This window comes from Eubalaena glacialis, chromosome 9 (genome assembly GCF_028564815.1).
Source record: "Eubalaena glacialis isolate mEubGla1 chromosome 9, mEubGla1.1.hap2.+ XY, whole genome shotgun sequence".
Taxonomy (NCBI): domain Eukaryota; kingdom Metazoa; phylum Chordata; class Mammalia; order Artiodactyla; family Balaenidae; genus Eubalaena; species Eubalaena glacialis.
In genome coordinates this window covers 100646280-100669784 of record NC_083724.1, presented here as the reverse complement: position 1 = coordinate 100669784, position 23505 = coordinate 100646280, and the positions used below count along the sequence as shown (strand labels likewise).

The 23505-nt window shown below is 44.1% G+C and overlaps 1 protein-coding gene across 1 annotated transcript in view; it reads right to left on the bottom strand.

The window, feature by feature from the left end:
- The window catches only part of LOC133097379 (putative serine protease 47), a 53271-nt gene that overhangs the window by 3932 nt on the left and 25834 nt on the right, over positions 1 to 23505 (bottom strand). Inside the window, exons 2-5 of the mRNA XM_061199237.1 lie at positions 8085 to 8381; positions 6882 to 7065; positions 5164 to 5441; positions 2081 to 2241 (exon numbers count right to left, since the gene is read on the bottom strand). Coding sequence (XP_061055220.1) covers positions 2081 to 2241; positions 5164 to 5441; positions 6882 to 7065; positions 8085 to 8381 — 920 coding nt within the window. The remainder of the gene's footprint in view (positions 1 to 2080; positions 2242 to 5163; positions 5442 to 6881; positions 7066 to 8084; positions 8382 to 23505) is intronic.

Below are 23505 nucleotides of genomic sequence, written 5' to 3'. Positions count from 1 at the left end.
CCTTCTCAAGGACCAGGCGCATCCCATCCCTCCTGTGTGCATTTCCTGGGGTGCCAAAGCATATTACCACAAACTGGGTAACTATAAAAACAACAGAAATTTCTCTTCTCACAGTTCTGGAAACCAGAAGTCTGAAATCAAGTACCTCTCTGTCTATCCCTCAGCCCACTCTAAATTCAAAATGGTTTCATCTCGAGATTCTTAGCTAATCACATCTGCAAAGACCTATTTCCAAATCAGGTCACTTTCTGAGATTCCAAATGGTTACAAATGTAGGGGACACTATCCAACCCACTACACCATCCTTTCGACAATCCCATGAAGGAGGCCTCAGAATCTTACAGTATAAATGAGGACATGGGCTCAGAAAGTGAAAAGACCTTCAGGGCAGAGCAGTGTCTCTAACTCCAGAACCCTAATACTCTCCCCTCCACTCCACAATGCCATCTATGTAAGAGCTCCGCACATGATGCCAGCTTGGGAGGCTGGGCCCTGAGGTGGATATGGTGGAGGTCAGGTTAGGCTTGGAGTCAGAATACAGGGGACCAGGTTGTGCTGCCTTATTTTAGGGTAGCTACTTTCCCTCTCTGGACCTGTTGGCCCACCTCTAAAATTGGGCATTACAGAGAGAGGAAAGAAATGTTTACAATTCAAATATCCAACAGTGGACTCATACCTGTAATATGTAAAAATACACAAAGAGCCCCTAAAGGAAAAGAAGACAACCCAACAGAAAAGTGAGAGGTGGGAAAATCTTGAAGGGAAACTTTAGAGAAGATATCCAATGACAATAAACATATTAAAGTATATTTAACTTGTCATCAGGGACATGCAAACCACCATAAGCTATCAAAATGAGAAAAGATGGAAAGTGCAAAGTGTTGGCGAAGATATAAACTCTCATCCAGGACTTCCCTGGTGATCCAGTGGTAAAAAGTCTGCCTTCCAATGCAGGGGACGCGGGTTCAATCCCTGGTTGAGGAACTAAGATCCCAAATGCCGCGGGGCAACTAAGCCAGCGTGCCCCAACTAATGAGCTCGTGCGCCTCAAGAGAACCTGCATGCCACAACTACAGAGCCCATGCACTCCGGAGCCCCACTCACAACAGCTAGAGAGAGAAAACCCACACACGACAACTAGAGAGACGCCTGAGAACCACAACCAGAGAGAAACCGGAGGAGACCGCGCACCATAACGAAAGATCCCGCATGCCTCAGCAAAGATCCCTTGTGGTGCAACTAAGACACGACACAGCCAAAAAAAATAAGGAAAATAAATCAATAAAATAAATAAATATTAAACTCTCATCCACTGCTGGAATGAGTGGAAATGGTGCAACCACTTTGGAGATGTTAGGAAATATCTGCCAAAGCTGAATATACACATACCTTTTAATTCAACAATTCTACTCAAGGGTTTCTGTGAAATAGAAGATAAAATATTTGGAAGTGAAATGAAATGAAAAACTTGGAAACCTCTAAAATACCCATCAAGAGTAGAACTGATCATAGAATTCAATTCACACAATAGAGTCCTGTAGAGCAATGAGACTGAACAAACTATAACTACATTTAACAGTTTGGATGAATCTCACAAATATAAAGACACGAAAGATTGACAACTGGAAATAAATTCTATTTATGGAATATTCAGAATCTAATCTAAGTTGTCAAAAGTGAAGATAGTGGTTTCTGTTGGGTGTTGGTGATAGGAAGGAGGTGTGAGTGGGACCTCTGGGGTATTGGTCATCTGTTGCGTAACTATGTGAAAGTTCATCCAACTTATGAAAACAGCATGAATATATTCTTTTGTATGTATGTTATACTTAAATAAAAACTTTAAGGTATGCCTCATAAAAAGATGCTGTTTGAGGGTGCTGCCAGTAGATGCCCTTATGTGCAAGGGGCTTAGAAAGGGGCTATCCTGGGGGACACTGCCAAGGAATTGAGCCCAGGAAGACATGTGGAGGGAGGAAATGGGAAGTCCCAGGGGTCTCCACAAAGACAGTAGAGGCAACACAGCCCCTCCCCTAGGGAAACTGAGAACAGGCAAGGGAAGAACAGAAATGACCTTACTCACTTGGCAGATGGCCTTTCCTGTCGAGAAGTCCCCAGCACACAGCATGTCCTCATGCACGGAGAAGTTCTTGCCTTTTCTAAGTCCATAAAATATATTACAAAACTTGTTCTCAATGAAGCCCACCTTACCCTCCTGGAGATGGAAAGGTTCAAGCAGAGGCGCTGCGAGGATAAGGAGGAAATCAGTGAAGGGTGCTGTGGCTTAGCTACAGGCTACTCTGCCTTACCATTCACCACTTCAACATGGACTTTTCTCAGCACAGTTGAGCCTTCAGCACTGTTTCAGTCTTCTACCTATGCCTAGTAAGCCCTCCCCCTTTTCTCAAACTTTTCCAAACTCATCCTATTCCCTCTACCTCCCTCATAGCAATAGACCACACCTCTCCTATTCTACAAAGGAAAAAGGCAAATCCCACCAACACATGCCACTCAGTGGTGCTTAGCAACCATTCACCAACCTACCTACCCTTTCACAGACCATCCCATCCACTCTCCATTTGTCTATCATTAACCTTTCCATCCATCCACCAATTCCTCTATCCATCTACCTATCTTTCCTCTTTCCTCATGTCCCATTCATCCACTCACGCTTCCATCCATTTGCCCATTTACCCATCTTTTGATCCATCTCCACTCACTCCATCTATCTCTGCCTACCATCCTTTCACCCACCCACCCATCTTTCCTTCCACCCACTCATCCTCCCACCTACCCTTCACCCATCCACCCTCTCATCCAATCACTCATTTATTCCTCTGTCCTTGTGTTCAGTATCTTTTAGACACTAATGATACACAGGAACATTCTTAGTTGGGGGAGACAGGGATACCGAGCAGGGCCCTGAGGGGCTCCTGGGCACAAAGGCTTTCTGTGTCCCCCATTTCTTTGATTACAGGAAATAGACTTCATTCAGCCTCCATGACCTTCTCTGAGTTCCAACGGGCAGATTCAAGCAGTTGTTAATCAGGGAAGGGAGGGGATGCGAGACCAGTGAGAAACAGTCAAGAGAAACACAGTGCAGCCTTGGGGCAAGGTCCTGGCTCCCCAACAATGGATATACAAAACAATATCTTTGAGCTGTTTTGCAGATACTGAAACCCCCTCCAGGTGGGAGAAGTTAATGATTAACAATGGTATGCTGCCCACAAGCAGGTAGACCCCAGACCAGTTGGAACCTGAAGGTTGATGATGCTGACTCCTACTTACCTCACCACCACCTCATCAGCAGAATGTCCAAGAGCTGATCATGCCCTCTTTGAACCATTACTATGAAACTTCTCACTATCCTCTCCAAGTAGAGACACAGTTTTTCGAGGCAGGAGCCCACTGTGTCCCCGTTTGCCTGGCAAAGTAATAAAGCTATCCTTTTCTACTTCACCCAAAACTCTGTCTCCAAGATTCTATTTAGCACTGGTGTACAGAGAAGCTGAGCTTTTTGTATCAACAGGGTAAATGAAGTAAATAAGTAGAATTGTTTTAGATCTAATAAGTGGTGTAAAGGAAATAAAACAGGGACATATGCTATTAGAGGTTGCCTGTTTTAGCTCATATGATCAAGTAAAACGCCTCAGAGGAGCAGCTGAGTTGTACATGTAAAGAAGTGAGTCACGACAAGGTTAGCAGGGAGAGCAAGTGAGGCCAGGGAGGCAGCCAAGGTGAAGGCCCTGAGGTGGCGATGGCCTTGGCATTTTCAAGCAGGAAGGAGGCCTGCTGGCTGGGATGGTGTGGGTGAGGGATGTAGTAGGAGATGAGCAGAGAGGAATTGGGGCCAACATTACACAGGGCCTGAGAGCCAAGGTAGGGAGTTACGACTTTTTTCTAGGTATAAATGAGAAGGCACTGAGGGTAATGAGCAGGGAACTGGCATGACTCCTGCTTTAAAGAAAACACTCAGACAGCTATGTGGAGACTAAAGTATAGCACACAGGGTGGGATCTCAGAGACCAGTCTGGAGGTCCAGGCAAGCAATTATGGTCTATAGGACCAGGGTGGCAGCAGTGGGGTACCTACCAGGCGCCTGGCCCTGCCCGGGCCACAGGCTGGGATATTAAAACAAGAAAGACAGGGTTTCTGTCCTCAAGGAGGAACAATCTGTGTGTGTGTGTGTGTGTGTGTGAGAAATGTGGTGTATCTGTGGTGTGTATGTGTTGTGTATGTGGTGTGAGAATGCTGGGAACGTGGTTGTTTGTCCTATGATTAGGGAGTGTTCATGACATACTAGTAGGCAAGGGCCAGGGATGCTGGCACATCCCACCCAATGAAGACAGGGTCTGTTCAAAATGCCTGTAGCACCTCTGTTGAGAAACACGGTACCAAATTATGACCCTACAAATAATTAAAATATATATTCTTTTTCCCCTTAATTTTGCACCATAAGCATTTCCCCCAACCATAAATACTCCTTTCTTTAATAAAGACTCTGGCTCATAAGTCTTTGCCTACATTTCTCCTCTTTCAATCTTAAAAAACATAATTTTTTTCCTGCGTTATGCAGTTCACCTAACAAGCTTACAAAGTAGATAGCTGAGCTGCGTTGGGAGAAGAGCAAAGTGAGGTTCAGAGAGTGAAACACTCTTAAGTCATAATCATTCTAACTTCATCAGGCAGGCTCAGAGGTCAGAAGTCGTACGTGTGTTTTCCTTCCACTTTTCCCAAGCTCCTCTTATGGCAATGGGAAATCAGGGTGTTTGTTTGTCAGTGGCCTGCAATGGGCCAGGCCCCAAGCATGACCTTTGAGTTGAATCAAGTCATCTCAGATCCATGGTTGATTAAAACCTTGGAATCCAGAACCAGAAAGACTTCAAGAACCCAGAATCTTGATTCCAAAAGTCAAAGATTCCCAGACTTTCAGTGTAAACCTTTGCACTTAGAGAACACTGAAGCTTTACAATCACACACTTTCAGAACTAGAACTAAAATGGTCCACTCCTCTAGAAATGACGCATAGTGGGCCAAGGTCCAGTGCCTCTTTGCTTGGGGACCCCTCAGGAGGAGCCACACCTCCCTTCTTCCCTCCTTTGTCCTTCTCCCCTTCCTCCTCCCCACCCTCATCTGCCCCAACCCGACTCTCCTACACCCTCTCACTTTCCTCGTTGAGCATCCCCCAGCCAGTTATCCAGCAGGATGAGTTACTGGGTAGCTGCATGCCAGGGACTGGGAGGCAGGCGGGGATGATGTAGGACGTGAAATTCACAGGAAAGAGCAGCTGCAACATGGCTATGTCACTCCCGAAGGGATGTAACTTCTCAAAGTCTGGGTGCATGATAATCCGGCTCAGTGACATCTCTCGGGTGTGCTGGGTGTGCTGGTGCAGCTGGGTGCTTCCTAACAGAACCCGGTAGTTCTCCGGGGCATGAGATTTTCTGGAGGAAGAAGGGCACATTGTCACCATCATCTCTGCGTGTGGGCTAGCTCTTTCCCTGCATCCTCATCTAACTGCCCACAGGCCTCTACCCCACATGATGCTAGACAGCTTTTTTCTCCCCATTTCTAGCGTTCAGGAGTCCTTCTTTCTTGGGGCTAATTGATATTCTACTTACAACCTCAGACACACGGCTTCTCCATCACACACTAGAATCAGAGGAGCATTGAATCCTTGTGCTGGAAAGATCCTTGGTGGTGTATCAAATGAAGGTCTTTGATTGTACACAGGAGGAGTTCTGGCTCAATCCCAGCTCTAACTTTACCCTTCCCAAGACTCCCTACAGTCCACCTTCTGGCCCCACATTCTTCCTGACCTCTCCTTTCTTTAAACACCTTCCTGACCAAGGGCTGCTTCTCCACTTAGTTATAAGGACTCACAAAAGATTTGTTAAATAAATGAGCAGATGAGTGCAGGAAACAGAACCTTGCCTTGTTCCCTGAACACAGGTGCTGAAACTTCCCACCTCCCTGACTGTTTGCACGGCTCATCCACCTGGAGACCCACTCATGCTCCCCTTGCCCAAACCCTTCCCCTCCAGCAAGCCCCTCCCTCTCCATAGCCCTTCTCCGGAACCCCCAGCCCATGCGTCTGCCCTTCTCACCCATGTTGGGCCTTCTCTTGTGACAGGATGGAGCCAGGGTGAGGTGGGGACTTGCCACCCCTGATGTCACAAAGGGGCTTGCATGGATCGTCGTATGGAGTAGGCGCCAATAGGACTCTAAGTTCTGAAAGTTCCAGCTCCCAGACCTGGGCTGTGATGCCCCAACTCCCTGGGGACCCCTCCTCATCTGTTCAGACCTAGGCACTGAGCCAGGCCCAGGACGGCCAGGGGAATTAGACTCCTGAGCAGCCATGTCACTCTCCCAGGGAGCCCCAATTCCCACCTATGCAGCCTGGCACCATGGCTCCCCACAACGCACACCAGCGGCCATGACTACTCCTGGGCACACAGTTGTGCAGGAGTAATAAGAAGAATTGCCCAGCTGCTGGCCATACATGCGGTCCCAGGTCCCTGCCTAGAATCTGACACCTGGAAATGTGGGGACATTAAGAAGAAGCTGTGATCTGAGATTGGTCCACACTGCATGGCAGCCAGGATGGACACTGCCACTCTCCTGAGGCACATCTGTGTTGAAGGACAGGCACAGGGGCTGATGGCAGAGCATGAGGCGGATCTGAGCAGGTGAGCAAGGAGGACCGTCCAGGTGGAGGGTACACAGGCCAAAGGCAGGAATGACATGCATCTGAAGGCCACAGACTGCCCCAGAGAAAAGCCCAGAGGAGCTGACGTGGGATGCCCATCACCCCTTTTCTCCTCTTCCCCCATATCCCCCTCCCCTGCCAGTGCCTGTGCTGGCACCCTGGAAGGAGGACTTACTTCAGAAAGCAGTGGGCAGTGGAAACGACCCAGTGAGAGTTAATGAGGACAGCTCCACAGATATGTGAGCCCTGGTACTGCAAGCTGGCCTGCCATGGCCACTGGCCAGCCACCACGTCCTGGCCACCGTAGATCTTCCCCATCACCTTGGGTTTCCCGCACACTGTGGAGACTCCCCTGCCACCTACGATAGAGACACTAGTAGTACCCCAAATGCCACTACCAGGAAGGCCCTGTCCACTTCATAGATGGGAAAACCAAGGCCAAGCGTCCAGTGGCCTAGCCAAAATGACAGCGCTACCTGGACTCTACTTTCACTGGCTGCCCCTGAGAATTGGACAGAGCAAGCCCTGTGGGGATGAGGACCCAGAGGTCTGGTGGGATGGGGCAAGGGGGGACCTAAGGTAGCCACAGCAGCTCACAGCAGCATCTCCAGGGAGAAGGACATCCCCGAGTGAGGCTGCCAAGGGCTGGGCACGTCACAGACCTTATTTCCCTCAACTAGCACACCTCAATGCCTACTCTTGTAGATCAAAGAACTAAAGGTCTCAGAAGTTGCCAACATTACTTGCTCAAGATCATGGCTTCTAAGGGCCTGTGCCTCCTCCATGTCACCCCGGTGTCTTAGGGAGGGAGATTTGCAGTCTGTGGTGCTGTGTGAGCTGGGGAAAGTCATTCCCCCTCTCTGACTCAGGATTCTACATTTCTAAAAGAAGAGGGAGTGGGCTAATGAAGACAGCCCTGGCTCTAGGACTCACACCTGGGAGGGCAGGGGGTGTGCCCAGGCACCCTGAGAGCGGGCATCTTGGTCTAGGGCCTGCGCTTCCAGGGCCTCACGGAGGGGAATGAGACCCGCGGCCCTGGACTCAGGGCCTCTCATTCATCAGTCCTGGTGCTTTCCTCCACCCAGCCACCCAGCCTCAGGGTCAGACCCTGCTATGTCCCCACTTCCACAGTCCCACAGAGGTCCCACGGTCCCACAGAGGTCCCACGGTCCCACAGAGGCACTTCCCACCCAGAGGCTCCACAGTGGGGAGTCGGTGACCCACCTGTGTTGAGAGGGTCTCTGGGCTGCCTGGTTGTTGGCCAGGGCAGAGAAAAGATGAAATTCAGTGACTCAGGGCACCCAGGCCCTGGTCACAGCTGGCCCCCTCAGGCCCTGCAGTTTAGCCGTTTCAGCCCTCAACAGAGGCCCCAACGCACCTGTGGCTCCCGGGGCCAACCGCTGCGCTTCCGGAGTCGGAGCGCTGCCCTCCACCGCTCCGCCCGCGCCTGGAGCCCAGCCGGGGGCGGCCGTGGCCGTGGCCGGGGACCCTCGCAGCTCCAGGGTGGCCACGGGCAGCAGCAGCAGCCAGAGAAGGGCCACAGGCTGGCCTCGGCCTTGGGCGATCCACGCCTCCGTGCCCATTGCCAGGGTTGCTGACTCCCGCCTGACCCCACCCTGGCCCTGCCTGACCTTGCCCTGACCCCGCCTCAGCCCAGCCCTGATCCCACCCTGACCTTCTTAATAACCTTTTAAACAACTCTACTAAGATATAATTTATATACCATGAAGTTCACTTATTATTATACAAGGGACAATTCAATGATTTTCTGTACATTTTAAAAAATTTATTTATTTATTTATATTTAAATAAACTTTTTGTTTTAGATTTATGAAAAAGTTGCAAAGACAGTACAAGGAGTTCCAAGATCCCCCTCACCCACTTTCCCCTAATATTAAGATCTTATATTACTATGGCACATTTATCACAACTAGTGAGCCAATACTGAGACATTAATATTAACTGAGGTCCATTCTTTCTTTTTTAAAATTTTTTTAACCTTAAGGTGTATAGCATAATGATTTGACTTCCATGCATCATGAAATGATCATCGGAATAAATTTAGTGAACATCCATCATCCCACATAGATACAAAATTAAAGAAATGGAAAAAAAAATTTTCCTTGTGATGAGAACTCTTAGGATTTACTCTTATCAACTGTCATGTATAACATACAGCAGTGTTAATTATATTTATCATGTTGTCCATTACATCCCTAGTACTTATTTATCGCATAACTGGGAGTTTGTACCTTTGACTGCAGCTAACCAATTCCCCCTCCCCCAATCTCCGGCCTCTGGTAACCACAAATCCGATCTCCTTTCCTATGAATTTGTTTGTTTTTGAAGTATAATTGATGTACAATGCTATGTTAGTTCCTGTTACACAACATAGTGATTGGTTATTTCTGTACATTTCAAAATGATAAGTATAGTTATGATATGTCACCATACAAATATATCACATAATTATTGACTATATTCCCCACAGTGTACATTTCATACTCATTTATTTTGCAACTGAAATTTTGTACCTCTTCATCTCCCTCACCTATTGCTTTCTTTCCCCCAACACTCTCCCGTCTGGCAAGCACCTGTTTGTTCTCTGTATCTATAACTCTGTCTCTGTTTTGTTAGGTTTCTTCATTTGTTTTATTTTTTAGATTGCATATATAAGTGTAATCATACAGTACTTGCCTTTGTCTGACTTACTTCATTTAACATAACACCCTCATGGTCCATCCATGTTGTTGCAAATGGCAAGATTCCGTTCTTTATCAGATATGTGATTTGCAAGATTTTCTCCAAGTCTGTAGCTTGTTTATTCATTCTTTCAACAGTGGCGCTCAAAGAGCAAAAGTTTTTAATTTTGATGAAGTCTAATTTACTAATCTTTTCTTGTATGGATCATGTTTTTGATGTTATATCTAATAGAGCATGAAGAGTTTCTTCTATGTTTTCTTTGAGAAATTTTAGGGGTTGTTTCTTACATTTGGATCTGTGATCGAGTTTTAGTTCATTTTTGTCTAGTGTGATGTAAGTTTCTGTTTCTTTGCTTTGGGTTTTTCCTGTGGATATCCATTTATCCCTGCACCTTTCCTTGGTTAAAAAAAGAAAGGTTAGTCTTTCTTGTATTGAATTGTCTTGGGACCTTTGTTGAAAATCAATTCATAATAAAAATGGTTTTATTTCTGGACTCTTAATTCTGTGCCATTGAACTGTATTTCTTTCCTTGTGCCTGAAACCCACTGTCTAGATTAATACGTATTATAGTAAAATTTGACGTCAGGTGGTGAAAGTTCTCCAGCTTTATTCTTTTGCCAAACTGTTTAGGTTATTCTGCATCCTTTGCATTTCCATATGAATTTTAGGATCAGCTGTCAAATTCTACACAAAAAGAGCCTGCTAGAATATTCACAGGGACTGCATTGAATTTATAGATCAATTTGAGGAGAATTGCTTTCGTTTTTTTACTTAAAAATTTATTTATTTATTTATTTATTTATCTATTTTTGGTTGCTTTGTGTCTTCGTTGCTGCGTGTGGGCTTTCTCTAGTTGTGGTGAGTGGGGGCTACTCTTGGTTGCAACGTGCAGGCTTCTCATTGTGGTGGCTTCTCTTGTTGTGAAGCATGGGCTCTAGGCACGTGGGCTTTAGTAGTTGTGGCACACGGCTCAGTAGCTGTGGCTCACCGTCTTTAGAGCGCTGGCTTGTAGTTGTGCCTCATGGGCTTAGTTGCTCCGCGACATGTGGCATCTTCCTGGACCAGAGCTCGAACCTGTGTCCCCTGCATTGGCAGGAGGATTCTTAACCATTGCACCACCAGGGAAGTCCGAGAATTGCTTTCGTGATAATATGAAGTCTCCTGATCTATGAACAAGAAATGTTTCTGTTTATATAGATCTTTAATTTCTCTCAGCAATGTTTTGTAGTTTTCAGTGTACAGATCTTGCAGCTCTTTATTAAATTTATTTCTAAGTATTTTATTCTTTTCCATGCTACTGTGAATGAAATCATTTTGTTAATTTCCTTTTCATATTTTTGTACTTAGTATATAGAAATGAAATTAATTTTTATAAGAAATGTTTCCTGTGACCTTCTTAAACTTGTTTATTCATTCTAGTCTGTTTTGTTTTGTTGTATTTTGTTTTGGTAGGATCATTGGTGTTTTCTAACACATAGGATCATGTCCTCTGTAATAAAAGTTCTAATTCTGCCATTTAAAGTTGGATGCCTTTAATTTCTTATTTCTCTCCTACCTTCTTTTTTTTCTTTTTCCCTTCTTTCCTTCCTTCCTTCCCACCTTTCTTTCCTCCACTTCTTAGAGACTATATTTTAAGGACCTTGCTTTTCAAATATGGTCTATCAATCTTTGTCTTTAACTTTGTTTCATCTATTCACATTCAATGTGATTATTGATATGGTTGGAATTACATTTTCCACTTTGGTATTTGTTTTCTGTATGTCTCTTATCTTTCCCCCGACTTTTGAGACAGGCTGGGACCTGAGACCCTTTGCTGCAGTGCTACAGCAGATTTCTATAAACTGGTGTATGCATGGGTGAGAGTCCCACCTGTGGGTTAGGTTCCTACAGATGAAATACAACTGTCTGGTTTCCAGGCTTGATCACCCCGGTGGGCAGTGGACAGGGTGCACCCTCCTTCAGTGGCCCTTTCTGAAAGCTTGCAGGTTGGTGCCTGAAGAGACAACTGCAGGGTCAGGTTGAAATGGCAATCTCTCTCTTTCTCTTTCTCTTTTACAGTCTTTTCTGTCCCTCCTCCCTTTACCTCTCCCTTGGTCCTTATACCTGCACTCCCATCCCCTTTATCCTGAAAACTTCTTGTTTGTGTCTAAGTTTTTGTCATTGGTATTTTTGTTTTATGAGTTTTGTCTGTCCAACTGCTCCTACAAGTCTCTGCTAACATTGTGGGCATGGTGAAGCTCTTAAACCCTGAAATACAAACGGATCGCACATTGTCTGAGACTCGACTCCAGCCTTGGGTTACTTAGTGGGATTTTAAAGAACAAAAAAAGAAGAGAGGGGCTTACACCTCTCTCCTCTGCCTTTGCAATGTAACTATTGTGCCTGGACTCTCAGGGACTCCCTGATCCATCTGTAGTCCCCCAGACTGAGGGAAAAAAAGAGGCCTTTTTAAATTCAAGCAGGAAAACTAAGAGATCTCTGATTTTGTAAAAATTAACTTGTGTGGCTTAAGCTTGTGGGTTTAATTAATACAGACCTGTCTGTATTATCAACATTAAGTATAATACTTCTATCGTACCTAGGGTTACTGGAAGTCAATAAGTGCATATTGTTTCTGTGATAGAATCTGTTAGCAAGGAAAATAACCTGATATGATTAAACTTTTAAGTAAATATAACTGGATAAGAGTTTTTTAGTAAACTCAATGGGAATAATCATGTTTTCAAAATGTCCATCTAGAACAGTCCCTCCAAATTTTGGTAACTTGAAACTAAATTAAGTTAAATGATAGGAATCCATTGAGTATCCAGGCCATTTCAAATAAGATGAAATATTGGAACATCAATTGCTAAACAGGTCTAAATTTACCTACTTTTGTTTTCTTGTGAGAGGGAAAGTAAGGATGTTTGGGTTTATTGGACACATATCTTACATCACATTAAGGAAAGAAATTGTGCTTTGGGAAGATACATGGGATCGTCCCAAGAGTTTATGGGATATTCCAATCAGGGAATGCTAATGTAAAAGACATTTCATTGTGACATAAGGAAGGTAGGATGTGTGCTTTCAGAAAAGAAGGTATGTGGAATGGAAATGTATTTTGTTAAATGGAAAAATGTGATTTTGTCCTACAGCTGGTTATTTCTGAATGGAAAAAAGAAGGGACAAAATATGGCTACAGAAAGTTACAGAAGATTTGCAGAAAAGGAACACTGAGAAGAGAATTTTTTATGTGGTTGGAATTTTCTAAGGTTGGATTAAATTTAATTAGGTAACCGGATTTTATCAAGAGTAGGCTGATATAAGACTGGATTTGGTTTCTTTCTCTCATAAGAGAACAAAGATTTCCTCGAATGCTCCTTTTGATAACAGATTGTGTGAGTTTCTGTGCCTTTAAGTGATCTGCGTTTACTTTTGGAATCCTTTTTTTTGTTTTTTCACCTTAGCTCAAGGAATAATTGTTTCACAGCAGCCTATGATTCTATTTGACTGGATGTTTTAAAACTTTTGGAAATTTTTGACAGATTTCCCAAATATCAAATTCTAATTGAAATTCTTTTGACTTCCAGTTAACTTTGGGATGCTTCATGGGGCCCCTGGAGCCTCCCAAAGAGAGATCCTAAACTAATTGGGTTCATTTGGTGTGTTAAATTACATGGGAAACATTGTCTAAACTCATTGTTGCCTGTGTCAGATGGAATCATCAGGCTCTCCCCAGTTTTATCATAGCTGTCAAACAGATAGGGGAAAGGGTTTTAGGTTTTTCTGCTGTCTAGTTCTCTCACCTTATTCTATGTCCAAAAAAAATCCCCTGTGGGAATACTCCCAACGTAGGCCCTTAGGTCCTGACCCCAATGGCATTTTCCATTGCACCCAACTCCAATTCCTCCAGGAGTTCCTTTTTTGCACCTCTAGGCCCCCTTTCACTCAAGGCCTTGGTAGCCCATACCTTGTTACAGATTACCTATTGGGTGGCCACTTCCAAGCAGCCCACGTCCTAGGTTTTATAGATGCTCAAACTCGAGGAATACCTCCAGCATAGGGAAACATTATAGGACAAAAGCCTCCTGGTAAATGTCTCTGGGACACTGGACTTCATTTCTAGGAGCACTTTTTCTCGGTTGCATGTTATTCAACATGGGATGATCCTCTTCTAAGCCAGAAGAAACACCTCTGGAGAGTATCCTTAAAAATTGGAAACTTTCAAAATAGACGGGCTGAAAAGGGAAACATTTAAACTCTATTGCAACATTGCCTGGCCCTTGTATAAGTCGGGGAATGGAGAAAAATGGTCTGAAAATGGGTCTCTATAATACCGTGTTGCAATTGGATCTCTACTGTTGCAGGACAGGAAAATGGACTGAGGTTCCCTATGTTCAAGCCTTCATGGTCTTGGGAATTCCCTGGCGGTCCAGTGGTTAGAATTCTGAGCTGTCACTGCTGAGGGCATGTGTTCGATCCCTGGTCGGGGAACTAAAATCCCACAAACCACATGGGGCTGCCCCCACCCCCCAAAATAAACCTTCATGGTCCTTTACCAAAACCCTGCTCTATGGGTCTCCTGTAATCAAAAGCCTGGGGAATCAGAAACACTCCCGACATTTTAAATGATCCCCTTCTAACTTTCTCCGACTCTCAGGGGGGAAACCAAGCTTCACCTACTTCCCTGGAGCCACCTACTCCTCCGGAGCCACCTACTTCTCCGGGTCCCTCTGACCAATCCCAATCTCTGCCTCCTTATGTCCCTTTATATCTTCCGTCGCCCCAGGAGGGACAGACTAGTCCCTCCAGGGTAACTCGTAGTGGAACTTCCTGTCACCCAGGATCAGGTTCAAAGTTAGCCCCCACCTCTGCCCCACAAAGCCTTTACCCCTTCAGGAATCAGCTGATGGAAACTGAAGCACTACTGGAGTGCATGTCCCCTTCTCAATGAGAGACTTAGGAATTTGTAAGGAGAATTTTGACAGGTTCTCAGAGAACCCTGACAAGTTTAGGGATGAATTTATCAGGCTGGGGTTGACATTCTCTCTCACCTGGCAGGGCATCATGGTTATTCTGGCCTACTGTTGCACCCCAGATGAAAAGGAGCGTATACTGAGAAAGGCCAGGTAACACTCAGATGGCCTATTGGCCACCAATCCACACCGCCAAATTTTTCAGGTGGGTGGGGATCCAGTCGCAGAACATGACCCACACTGGGACTATGAAGATCATGTAGGCCAGGCTAGGATGAGACATTATATTACTTGTCTATCAGAAGGACTGAAAAGGTGTATGGTGAAGTCTGTAAATTATGATAAGGTCCGAGAAGTTGCAAAGGAAAAAAGATGAAAACCCAACAGTCTTCCTGAGCCGAGTGACAGAGGCATTCAGGAAGTGCACCAGTACAGACCCTGAGTCCGCAGAAGGGAGGACACTACTGGCCATGAATTTTATCACCCAGGCTACTCCTGATTATCAGGAGAAAATTACAAAAGCTTGAGTCTGGGCCCCAAACCCCACTGTCAACCTTGGTAGAGGAGGCTTTCAAGGTCTATAACAACCACGACTCAATGGAGGAGTCCAATAAGGATAAGAGGCTAAAAAAGAAAACACAACTTTTGGCTGCTCTGATCCACCCACCATCTCAAAGGGACGCTGGAGGGCCAAGAAGCCTGGACAGACTGCCAAGAAGCTGCCTGGGCTCGAACAAGTATGCCTTTTGTTGGAAGGCGGGGCACTGGAAGGGGGAATGTCCTGAGTGCTTTCCTGTGAGACACCCAAGGGGCAACCTTGACTGGCCCCAGTTCCTTACAATTCTCTCTCCAATGAGAGATTCCTGCACACCAACTGATGGAGCCTGAGTGCCTTCCCAGCTCCAGATCCCACTCGATCCATCCTCATCACTCCAGCAGAGCCTCGGGTCAACCTCGATGTGGCAGGTAGGAGAACTGAATTTCTTGTAGACACTGGAGCCACCTGCTCTATTCTGACTTGGCCAGCTGCCCCCTTCTCCAACAGAGACTGTACTGTGACAGGAGTTGATAGACAGCCAAAGGTAAGGTGATTTACATCTCCCCTTGCCCACAGAGTCAGGTCCATTATTATTATTCACTCCTTTTTGTATATGCCAGAATGCCCTGTCCTCCTCCTCAGAAGAGATTTGCTAAATAAGTTAAGAGCTAGTATATTCTTAGGAGGTAGAGAATTCAAGCAGAGAATGCATCTGTTAGTAGCCCCAGATGACCCACCTGCTGGTCATCAAAATATTCCCCAAGACATTCCCCAAGAAATTAGGGAACAAGTAGATCCTGCAGTTTGGGATACCTCAGTGCCAGGAAGGGCAAAACCTGTTCCCCCAAAAAACATAAGGTTAAAGCCTGGGGAAAAATACCTCTGGAAAAGATCTTTTAAAGCCTGAGGCCCTGAGGGGAATCCAACTGCTGCTCAGCAAATTCCTAAAACACAGACTCATTAGGCCCTGCCAATCCCCTTGCAACACCCCGGTCCTCCCCATTCAGAAGCCTAATGGGGAATATCGGTTTGTGCAAGATTTACAAGCAGTGAATGAGGCACTCATCCCTATTCACCCATTGGTGCCAAATCCATACACCTTCCTCACCCAAGTGCCAGGGAGCACCCAGTATTTCTCTGTTTTGGACCTCAAAGATGCACTTTTCTGTATTCCTCTACATCCTGAGTCTCAATACCTTTTTGCCTTTGAATGGAGGGACCCTGACACCCTGGAGGCTACCCAATATACGTGAACAGTGCTTCCTCAGCGATTTGGGACAGCCCCCATCTTTTGGAAACATGTTAGCAAGGGAACTGAGGGAACTGAGCCTTGAGAAGGGAACTCTGCTACAATATGTTGATGATTTATTGATAAGTAGTGAGACCAAACAAGACTCAGATCAAAATACCATTAGGGTCCTAAATTTTCTGGCAGAAAGGGGATATAAAGTCTCTCCAACAAAGGCTCAGATCTCACAGCAGTGGGTTCAATATTTAGGATTTGTTTTGACCCCAGGGGCACAAGCCCTGGCCATAGATCAAAAAACAGCAATTAGTGCATTACCATCTGCAACCGCAAAGAGGCAACTTCGAGGCTTTCTCAGGATGGCTGTGTTCTGTTGTGTCTGGATTTCAAATTACGGCCTTATAGCAAAACCCCTATATGAGGCTCTAAAGGGAGAAGAAAGAGAACCCCTTCAATGGAATAAGGACCACCAGTGGGCCTTTGAGACTCTAAGGACTGAATTAAGTAGAGCACCAGCACTGGAGCTTCCAAATTTGGACCAACCCTTTACCCTATACATTCACGAGAAGTCAGGGATAGCACTAGGAGTCCTGACCCAAAAGCTGGGACCAGATCAGAGAACAGGGGCTTACTTTTCAAAACAACTGGACTCAGTGGCCCTGGGATGGCCAAGCTGCCTGCGGGCAGTAGCAGCCACAGCCCTGTTAGTTAATGAGTCTTCCAAGCTCACCCCGGGACAACATTTAGATGTGTTAACCTCTCATCAGGTACAATCTGTGCTGGAAGTCAAAGGACATTGGTTGACTGGAGGAAGGTTAACAAAATTACAGGCCCTCCTAATGGACACCCCCAACATTACCTTAAAGGTGTGCCAAACCCCAAACCCATAAACTCTGCTTCCAGTGGTCAAGAGTGGAGACTTATTGCATCAGTGTATAGAGACCATAGAACAAACTTACTCCAGTAGGTCTGATCTTCTAGATGAGCCTCTAGACAGCCCTAGGGTCGAATGGTTTACTGATGGGAGCAGTTTTGTAGAAATGGTAAACTGAAAGGTGGTGTATGCCATAGTTAGCCTAGATGAAGTCATAGAAGCCAAGGCCCTGCCACCCCAGACATCAGCCCAAAAGGCTGAACTAATTGCCTTAACGAGAGTTTGCAATTAGGGAAGGATAAGAAATTAAATATTTTTACTGACTCTAAGTATGGGTTCCATGTGTTCCATGCTTATGCTGCCATTTGGAAAGAAAGAGGAATGTTAATCGCTAAAAGTTCCCCCCTAAAACATAAAGATTTGATTTTGACTCTTTTAGAAGCAGTGCAGCTCCCGACCTAGGTAGCAGTAGTCCACTGTAGGGGCCATCACAGGGAGGGGCCTTTTGTTAGCCAAGGGAACAGCCAAGCTGATCAAATTGCAAAACAGACAGCTCAATTGCAGGAACCTGAACAAGTTATGGCCCTAGTGATTGGCCCCCTGAACTCCCTAGCTCCCCCACTATTCCCCACAGGAACAAGAAAATTCTGAGAAATGGAGTTATGAGCAAGGAAGCACAGGTTGGTATAGAAAGGAGGATAGGGTGCTAATCCCTGAGGCCTAACAATGGAAACTCACTAAGAGCTTACATGATGCCACCTACTATGGGAGGGGTGCACTATGGGACTTGATGCAAAAGGCTTTTTCAGGGAAGGGGCTTAAAAGAACAATAAAACAAGTAATGCTTGCCTGGAATTTATGTGCCCCTAATAACCCACAGACCTATCTACTCCCCACTTCTTTACTCAGGCCAATTCAATGCCGGGGGACATGCCTGAGGGAAGACTGGCAGTTAGATTTCATGCAAATGCCCTCACGATCAGGATATAAATATCTTCTGGTGTCTGTTGATACTTTCACAGGATGGGTTGAAGCCTTCCCCACCCAATCTGAAAAGGCCATGGAAGTGTGTAAGTCCCTTTTAGAAGAAATAATTCTCAGTTTGGATTTCCAAAGTCCCTCCAGAGTGATAACGGGCCCTCTTTTATAGCCAAAATCACACAGGGGCTCACAACGGCCCTAGGGATAGACTACAAGCCGCTTCTTGGCACCCTCAGTCTTCAGGGAAGGTAGAGAAAATGAACAACACTTTAAAGAAAACTTTAGTGGGATTTCCCTGGTGGTCCAGTGGTTAAGACTCCTTGCTCCCAATGCAGCAGGCCTGGGTTCAATCCCTGGTTGGGGAACTAGATCCTGCATGCCACATGTAAGAGATTCCTGCATGCCGCAACTAAAGATCCTGCATGCCACAGCAAAGATCCCATAGGCAGCAACTAAGACCCAGCACAGCCAAATAAATAAATAAACAAATAAGTAAATAAATAAATAATTTTTAAAAAATAAAGAAAACCTTAACAAGGGTCTGCCAAGAAACTCATGAACCCTGGACCAACTTGCTTCCTATTGTACTCTTCAGGGTCTGTGTAGCCCCCAGGAGTGGTCTGAGGCTTAGCCCATTTGAAATGACCTATGAGAGGCCTTTTCTTACTACTGATGTTCTACCAGATGAGGAAGTGAACCAGACCCTGAGATATACTATTAATCTAGAACAAGTTCAGAAGGCAATCCAGGATTATGCTCACAAGGCACTGTCAGCTCCCACTAAAGATATAGAGGAAGGAGCAGTTCCTTCACAAATAAACCCTGGGGACTAAGTTCTTCTTAAAACATGGAAAGAGGGGTGCCCCAAAGACCAACAATTGCCAAGATGAAAGGGCCCTTATAAAGTAATTTTAGCCACCCCTACTGCTGTCAAACTTCAAGGGATATATATCTAGTTGCGTACATTTGTCCAGACTAAAGTTTTACCTCCAGAAACCCCACAGGTCACAACAGAAGAACAATACACCTCTGAGTCAGTGGAAAATCTGAGATACCTATTCAAAAGATAGGCACCATCGACAGATAAGTAAAATGAGGTAGTGGGTTGGACTCCTATTTGAAGCCTTAACAAGACTTGGAACCTCTCTTTTTTCCTTGGCTGATGCGGTTCTTGACAATTGTCTGGCTTTTGTCTCGCAGAACAAGATGGAGCTTGTGCGATAACTAATACTTCCTGCTGCACATGGATCAATGTGACAGGACAGGTAACAGTTAATATTAAGGAAATATACACCCAGGCAGAGTGGCTTCACAATTTCAACAGGGGCGATATTGCCTCCACTGTCTGGTCAACAGTTAAAAAAGAAGAAGAAGAAAGAAAGAAGCCCTCCCAAAGTTAACCTGGTTCCTTCCCTTTCCAGACCCTTTAGTGGCTATTGTTGTTCTTTCTAGCCCTTGTTTGTTTAACTTTTTGGTTAAGTTTGTGCCTTCTAGGCTCTAACAGTTTGAAGTAAGACTCATGAGGGCTCAAGGAATTCAGCCCATTCCAGTGGAGAGTGGCCCAGCTCCCTACAGGTCGTTGGAACAGTCAGCAAGGGATTTCTATACCTCTAGGGTAGGCTAGGGTCTGCAGACCCTGTCCAGCAGGAAGAAGTTTCAAAAGAAGAGACCTTTGGCACCTCACCCCTTAAGAATAAGGGTGTAGAGTCTTTCAGGGGGAAATGAGACAGGCTGGGACCTGGGGCCCTTTGCATCAGTGCTGCAATGCTTGCATCTGGACAAACATTTCCTCAAGCCAAAAAATACAAAGAAACTATAAGGGACTAAAAATAACTGCGTGCATGCTCAGTTGGGACAAATTATGGACAAAAAATACAAAAAGACCAAAAAAGCCCAAATGCCACTTCTGAAGAGCCAGGAGAAAAAACAGGGGGTTGGGAGCAAAAACAGGGTACTGTGCATGCCCCCTGCACACAACATCACAAAGGGGTGGGCAAACCACCTAAGCCACCCCTCTGGCCCGACCCCTGGACACACCCTTACCCTCACCCCCATATAAGGAACCAGCTCGCCCCCCCCTCAGGGAGCAGGTTAACAAGGGAGACTGTTGTTTGTTCTGGCTCCCCCCTTGCTGCAGCAGGGGCTCCAATAAAGCCTTGCTTGAATTTCTTGTCTGGCCTCTTATCATTTTCTATTGATTAAGGAGGGCAAGAACCCTGGTCAGTAACACTTTCACTTCTCTACTTCTTTCTTTTCCACTATATAAATTTTTTTATTGTGCCCTGCTAATTCCTTTGTTGATTTTGTAGCTGTATTTTTAGTTACTTACATAGTGGTTGCTGTATTAGTTGGGGTTCTCCAGAGAAACCGAACCAATAGGAATCAGGAGAGAGGGGGAGAAGAGGGAGAGAGAGAGATTGATTTTTATTATGAGGGGTTGACTCACATGATTATGGAGACTGAGAAGTCCCATGATCTGCCATCTGCAAGCTGGAGACCCAGGAAAACCGGTGGTATAATTTCAGCCTGAGTCTGAAGGTCTAAGAACCAGGGGAGGCAATGGTGTAAATCCCAGTCTAGGGGCAGAAGAAGACAAATGTCCCAACTCAACCAGGCAAATAAGAAAGAAAAAAAGGCAAATTCTTCCTTCTTCTGCCTTTTGTTCTATTCAGGCCCTCCACAGGTTGGATGATGCTCACCCACCCTGGGGAGGGCAGTCTACTGAGTCCACCAATTCAAATGCTGATTTCATCCAGAAACACCCTCACAGACACACCCAGAAATAATGTTTAATCTGGTCACCCTGTAGTGCAGTAAAATTGACACAAAGATTAACCATCATAGTTGCTATAATCATTACAATGTGCATCTTAATTTACCCGAATCTACTTTAGATTATTAAGTTTGGTAATAGAGAAACTCATCCAATATAGTTCCATTAACTTTCCCTCCTTTGTGCTGTTATTGTCATTTTTATTACATCTCTATGATATATCATCAATACAATATTTTAATTTAAACTTTATACATTCTTTAACCTTTTTAATTCAGTTAGTAGAAGATAGGGAAATATATTTATGCAGTCTTTTACAGTTACCCTTATATTTACCATTTCCTTGCTCTTTATTTCCTCCTGTAAATTTGATTTAACATCCTATATCCTTTTCTTTCATATGGAAAGACTTTCTTTAGTATTTCTTATAAGGCAAGATTGCTAGCAATGAATTACCTCAGTCTTTGTTAATCTGAAAATACCCTTATTTCAACTTCATTTTGAAGGATAGTTTGACTGGGTATGGAATTCTTGGTTGACAGATTTTTCCTTTTAGCACTTTGAGTATTTTATCTCACTGTCCTCCTTTTTTTTTTTCTAATGAGAAGCCAGCTATTAATTGGAATGTTGTTCCTTTATGTAAGATAAGTCTTTTTTCTCCTGCTGCTTTCAAGATTCTCTCTTGGTCTTTATCTTTGATTTGATATGTCCAGATACAGATTTCTTTGATCCTACTTGGTGTATGTTGAGTCTCTTGAATTTTAGATTAATTTTTTTAACATCTTTATTGGAGTATAATTGCTTTACAATGTTTTGTTAGTTTCTGCTATATAAAAAACTGAATCAGCTATATGTATACATATATCCCCATATCCCCTCCCTCTTGTGCCTCCTTCTCACTCTCTCTATCTCACCCCTCTAGGTGGTCACAAAGCACCTAGCTGATCTCCCTGTGCTATGCAGCTGCTTCCCACTAGCTATCTATTTTACATTTGGTAGTGTATATATGTCCGTGCTACTCTCTCACTTCATCCCAGCGTACCCTTCCCACCCCGTGTCCTCAAGTCCATTCTCTATGTCTGTGTCATTATTCCTGTCCTGCTCGTAAGTTCATCAGAACCATTTTTTTTTTTTTGGATTCCATATATATGTGTTAGCATACAGTATTTGTTTTTCTCTTTCTGACTTACTTCACTCTGTATGACAGACTCTAGGTCCATTCACCTCTCAGAAATAACTCAATTTCATTTCTTTTTTATAGCTGAGTAATATTCCATTGTGTATATGTGCCACATCTTCTTTATGCATTCATCTGTCAATGGACAATTAGGTTGCTTCCATGTCCTGGCTATTGTAAATAGTGCTACAATGAACATTGTGGTACATGTCTCTTTTTGAATTACAGTTTTCTCAGGGTATGTGCCCAGTAGTGGGATTGCTGGGTCATGTGGTAGTTCTATTTTTAGTTTTTTAAGGAATCTCCATACTGTTCTCCATAGTGGCTGTATCAATTTACATTCCCACCAACAGTGCAAGAGGGTTCCCTTTTCTCCACGCCCTCTCCAGGATTTATTGTTTGTAGATTTTTTGATGATGGCCATTCTGACCAGTGTGAGGTGATGCCTCATTGTGGTTTTGTTATATTATTATTGTTCATCAAATTTGAAAAAATTTTGGCTATTGTTTCTTAAAATTTTTTTTACCCATTTCTTCCTCTGCTTTCCTTCTGGGATTCCCATTATGCATATATTAATATGTCTGATGACTCTCTGAGAGTCTGTTCATTTTTCTTCATTTATTTCTCTTTCTATTTTTCAGATTGGATCATTCCTATTAATCTATCTTCAATTTCATTTATTCTTCCTTCTGTCATCTTGAATCTTCTGTTGAAATTAGTGAATTTAAAAATTTTCATTTTTGAAGCCTTCAACTACAGACTTTCTACTTGGTTCTTTTTTAAAATAATTTCTATCCCTTTATTAATATTTTCTATTCAGTGGGTCATTACCATCATACTTTTCTTAAATTCTTTAAACATGGTTCCCTTCTCTTTTTTTTTAGACATATTTATAATAGATGTTTTCAAGTTTTAGTCTGCTAAATCCAATATCTAGAGCCCATGCAGTTTCTATTTTATGGGTTTCAATTTCTTGTCTCTTAATGTTTTTTGTTGAAAATTAAACATTTTAGAAAAAATATTACAGCAATTCTGCATTCTGATATGCCTCCTCCTACCTCTCAGATTTGTGGCTGTTTCTTCTTTTCAAAAATATACCTAAATTAATTATATGATATCTGTCTCCCTGCTGATGTCTCTGTTCAGATTTTTAATTTTTAAAATTCTTATTTTTATGTAACCCTATCTTTTTAGGGGTTAACCCTGTGTCAGCATAGCTTAGCAGTCAATTGAAAATGTTTACACTAAAACACTTTCCATCAGTAAGGTTTCCACCCTTTCCCAATGTATCTGTATGTGGGTTGGAGAATGTATTCAGAATTCAAGTTTGCTAGCTTTTGCTAGTCTTTCTAGCTTTTATTTTCTATTGGACACCACCCTGTCTCCCCCATGCCTGCACATAAGCTTACATTCAGCCAGGAATGTGTAGATAGCTAAGGTTGTCTCCAATTTTTTCCCAGCATGTATGCAGCCTTACACATGTGTTCACACATCCAGACCACCAAGGACATGTGGGAGTTTATTATGGCCCACTATAGTGGTCTCATTTTGG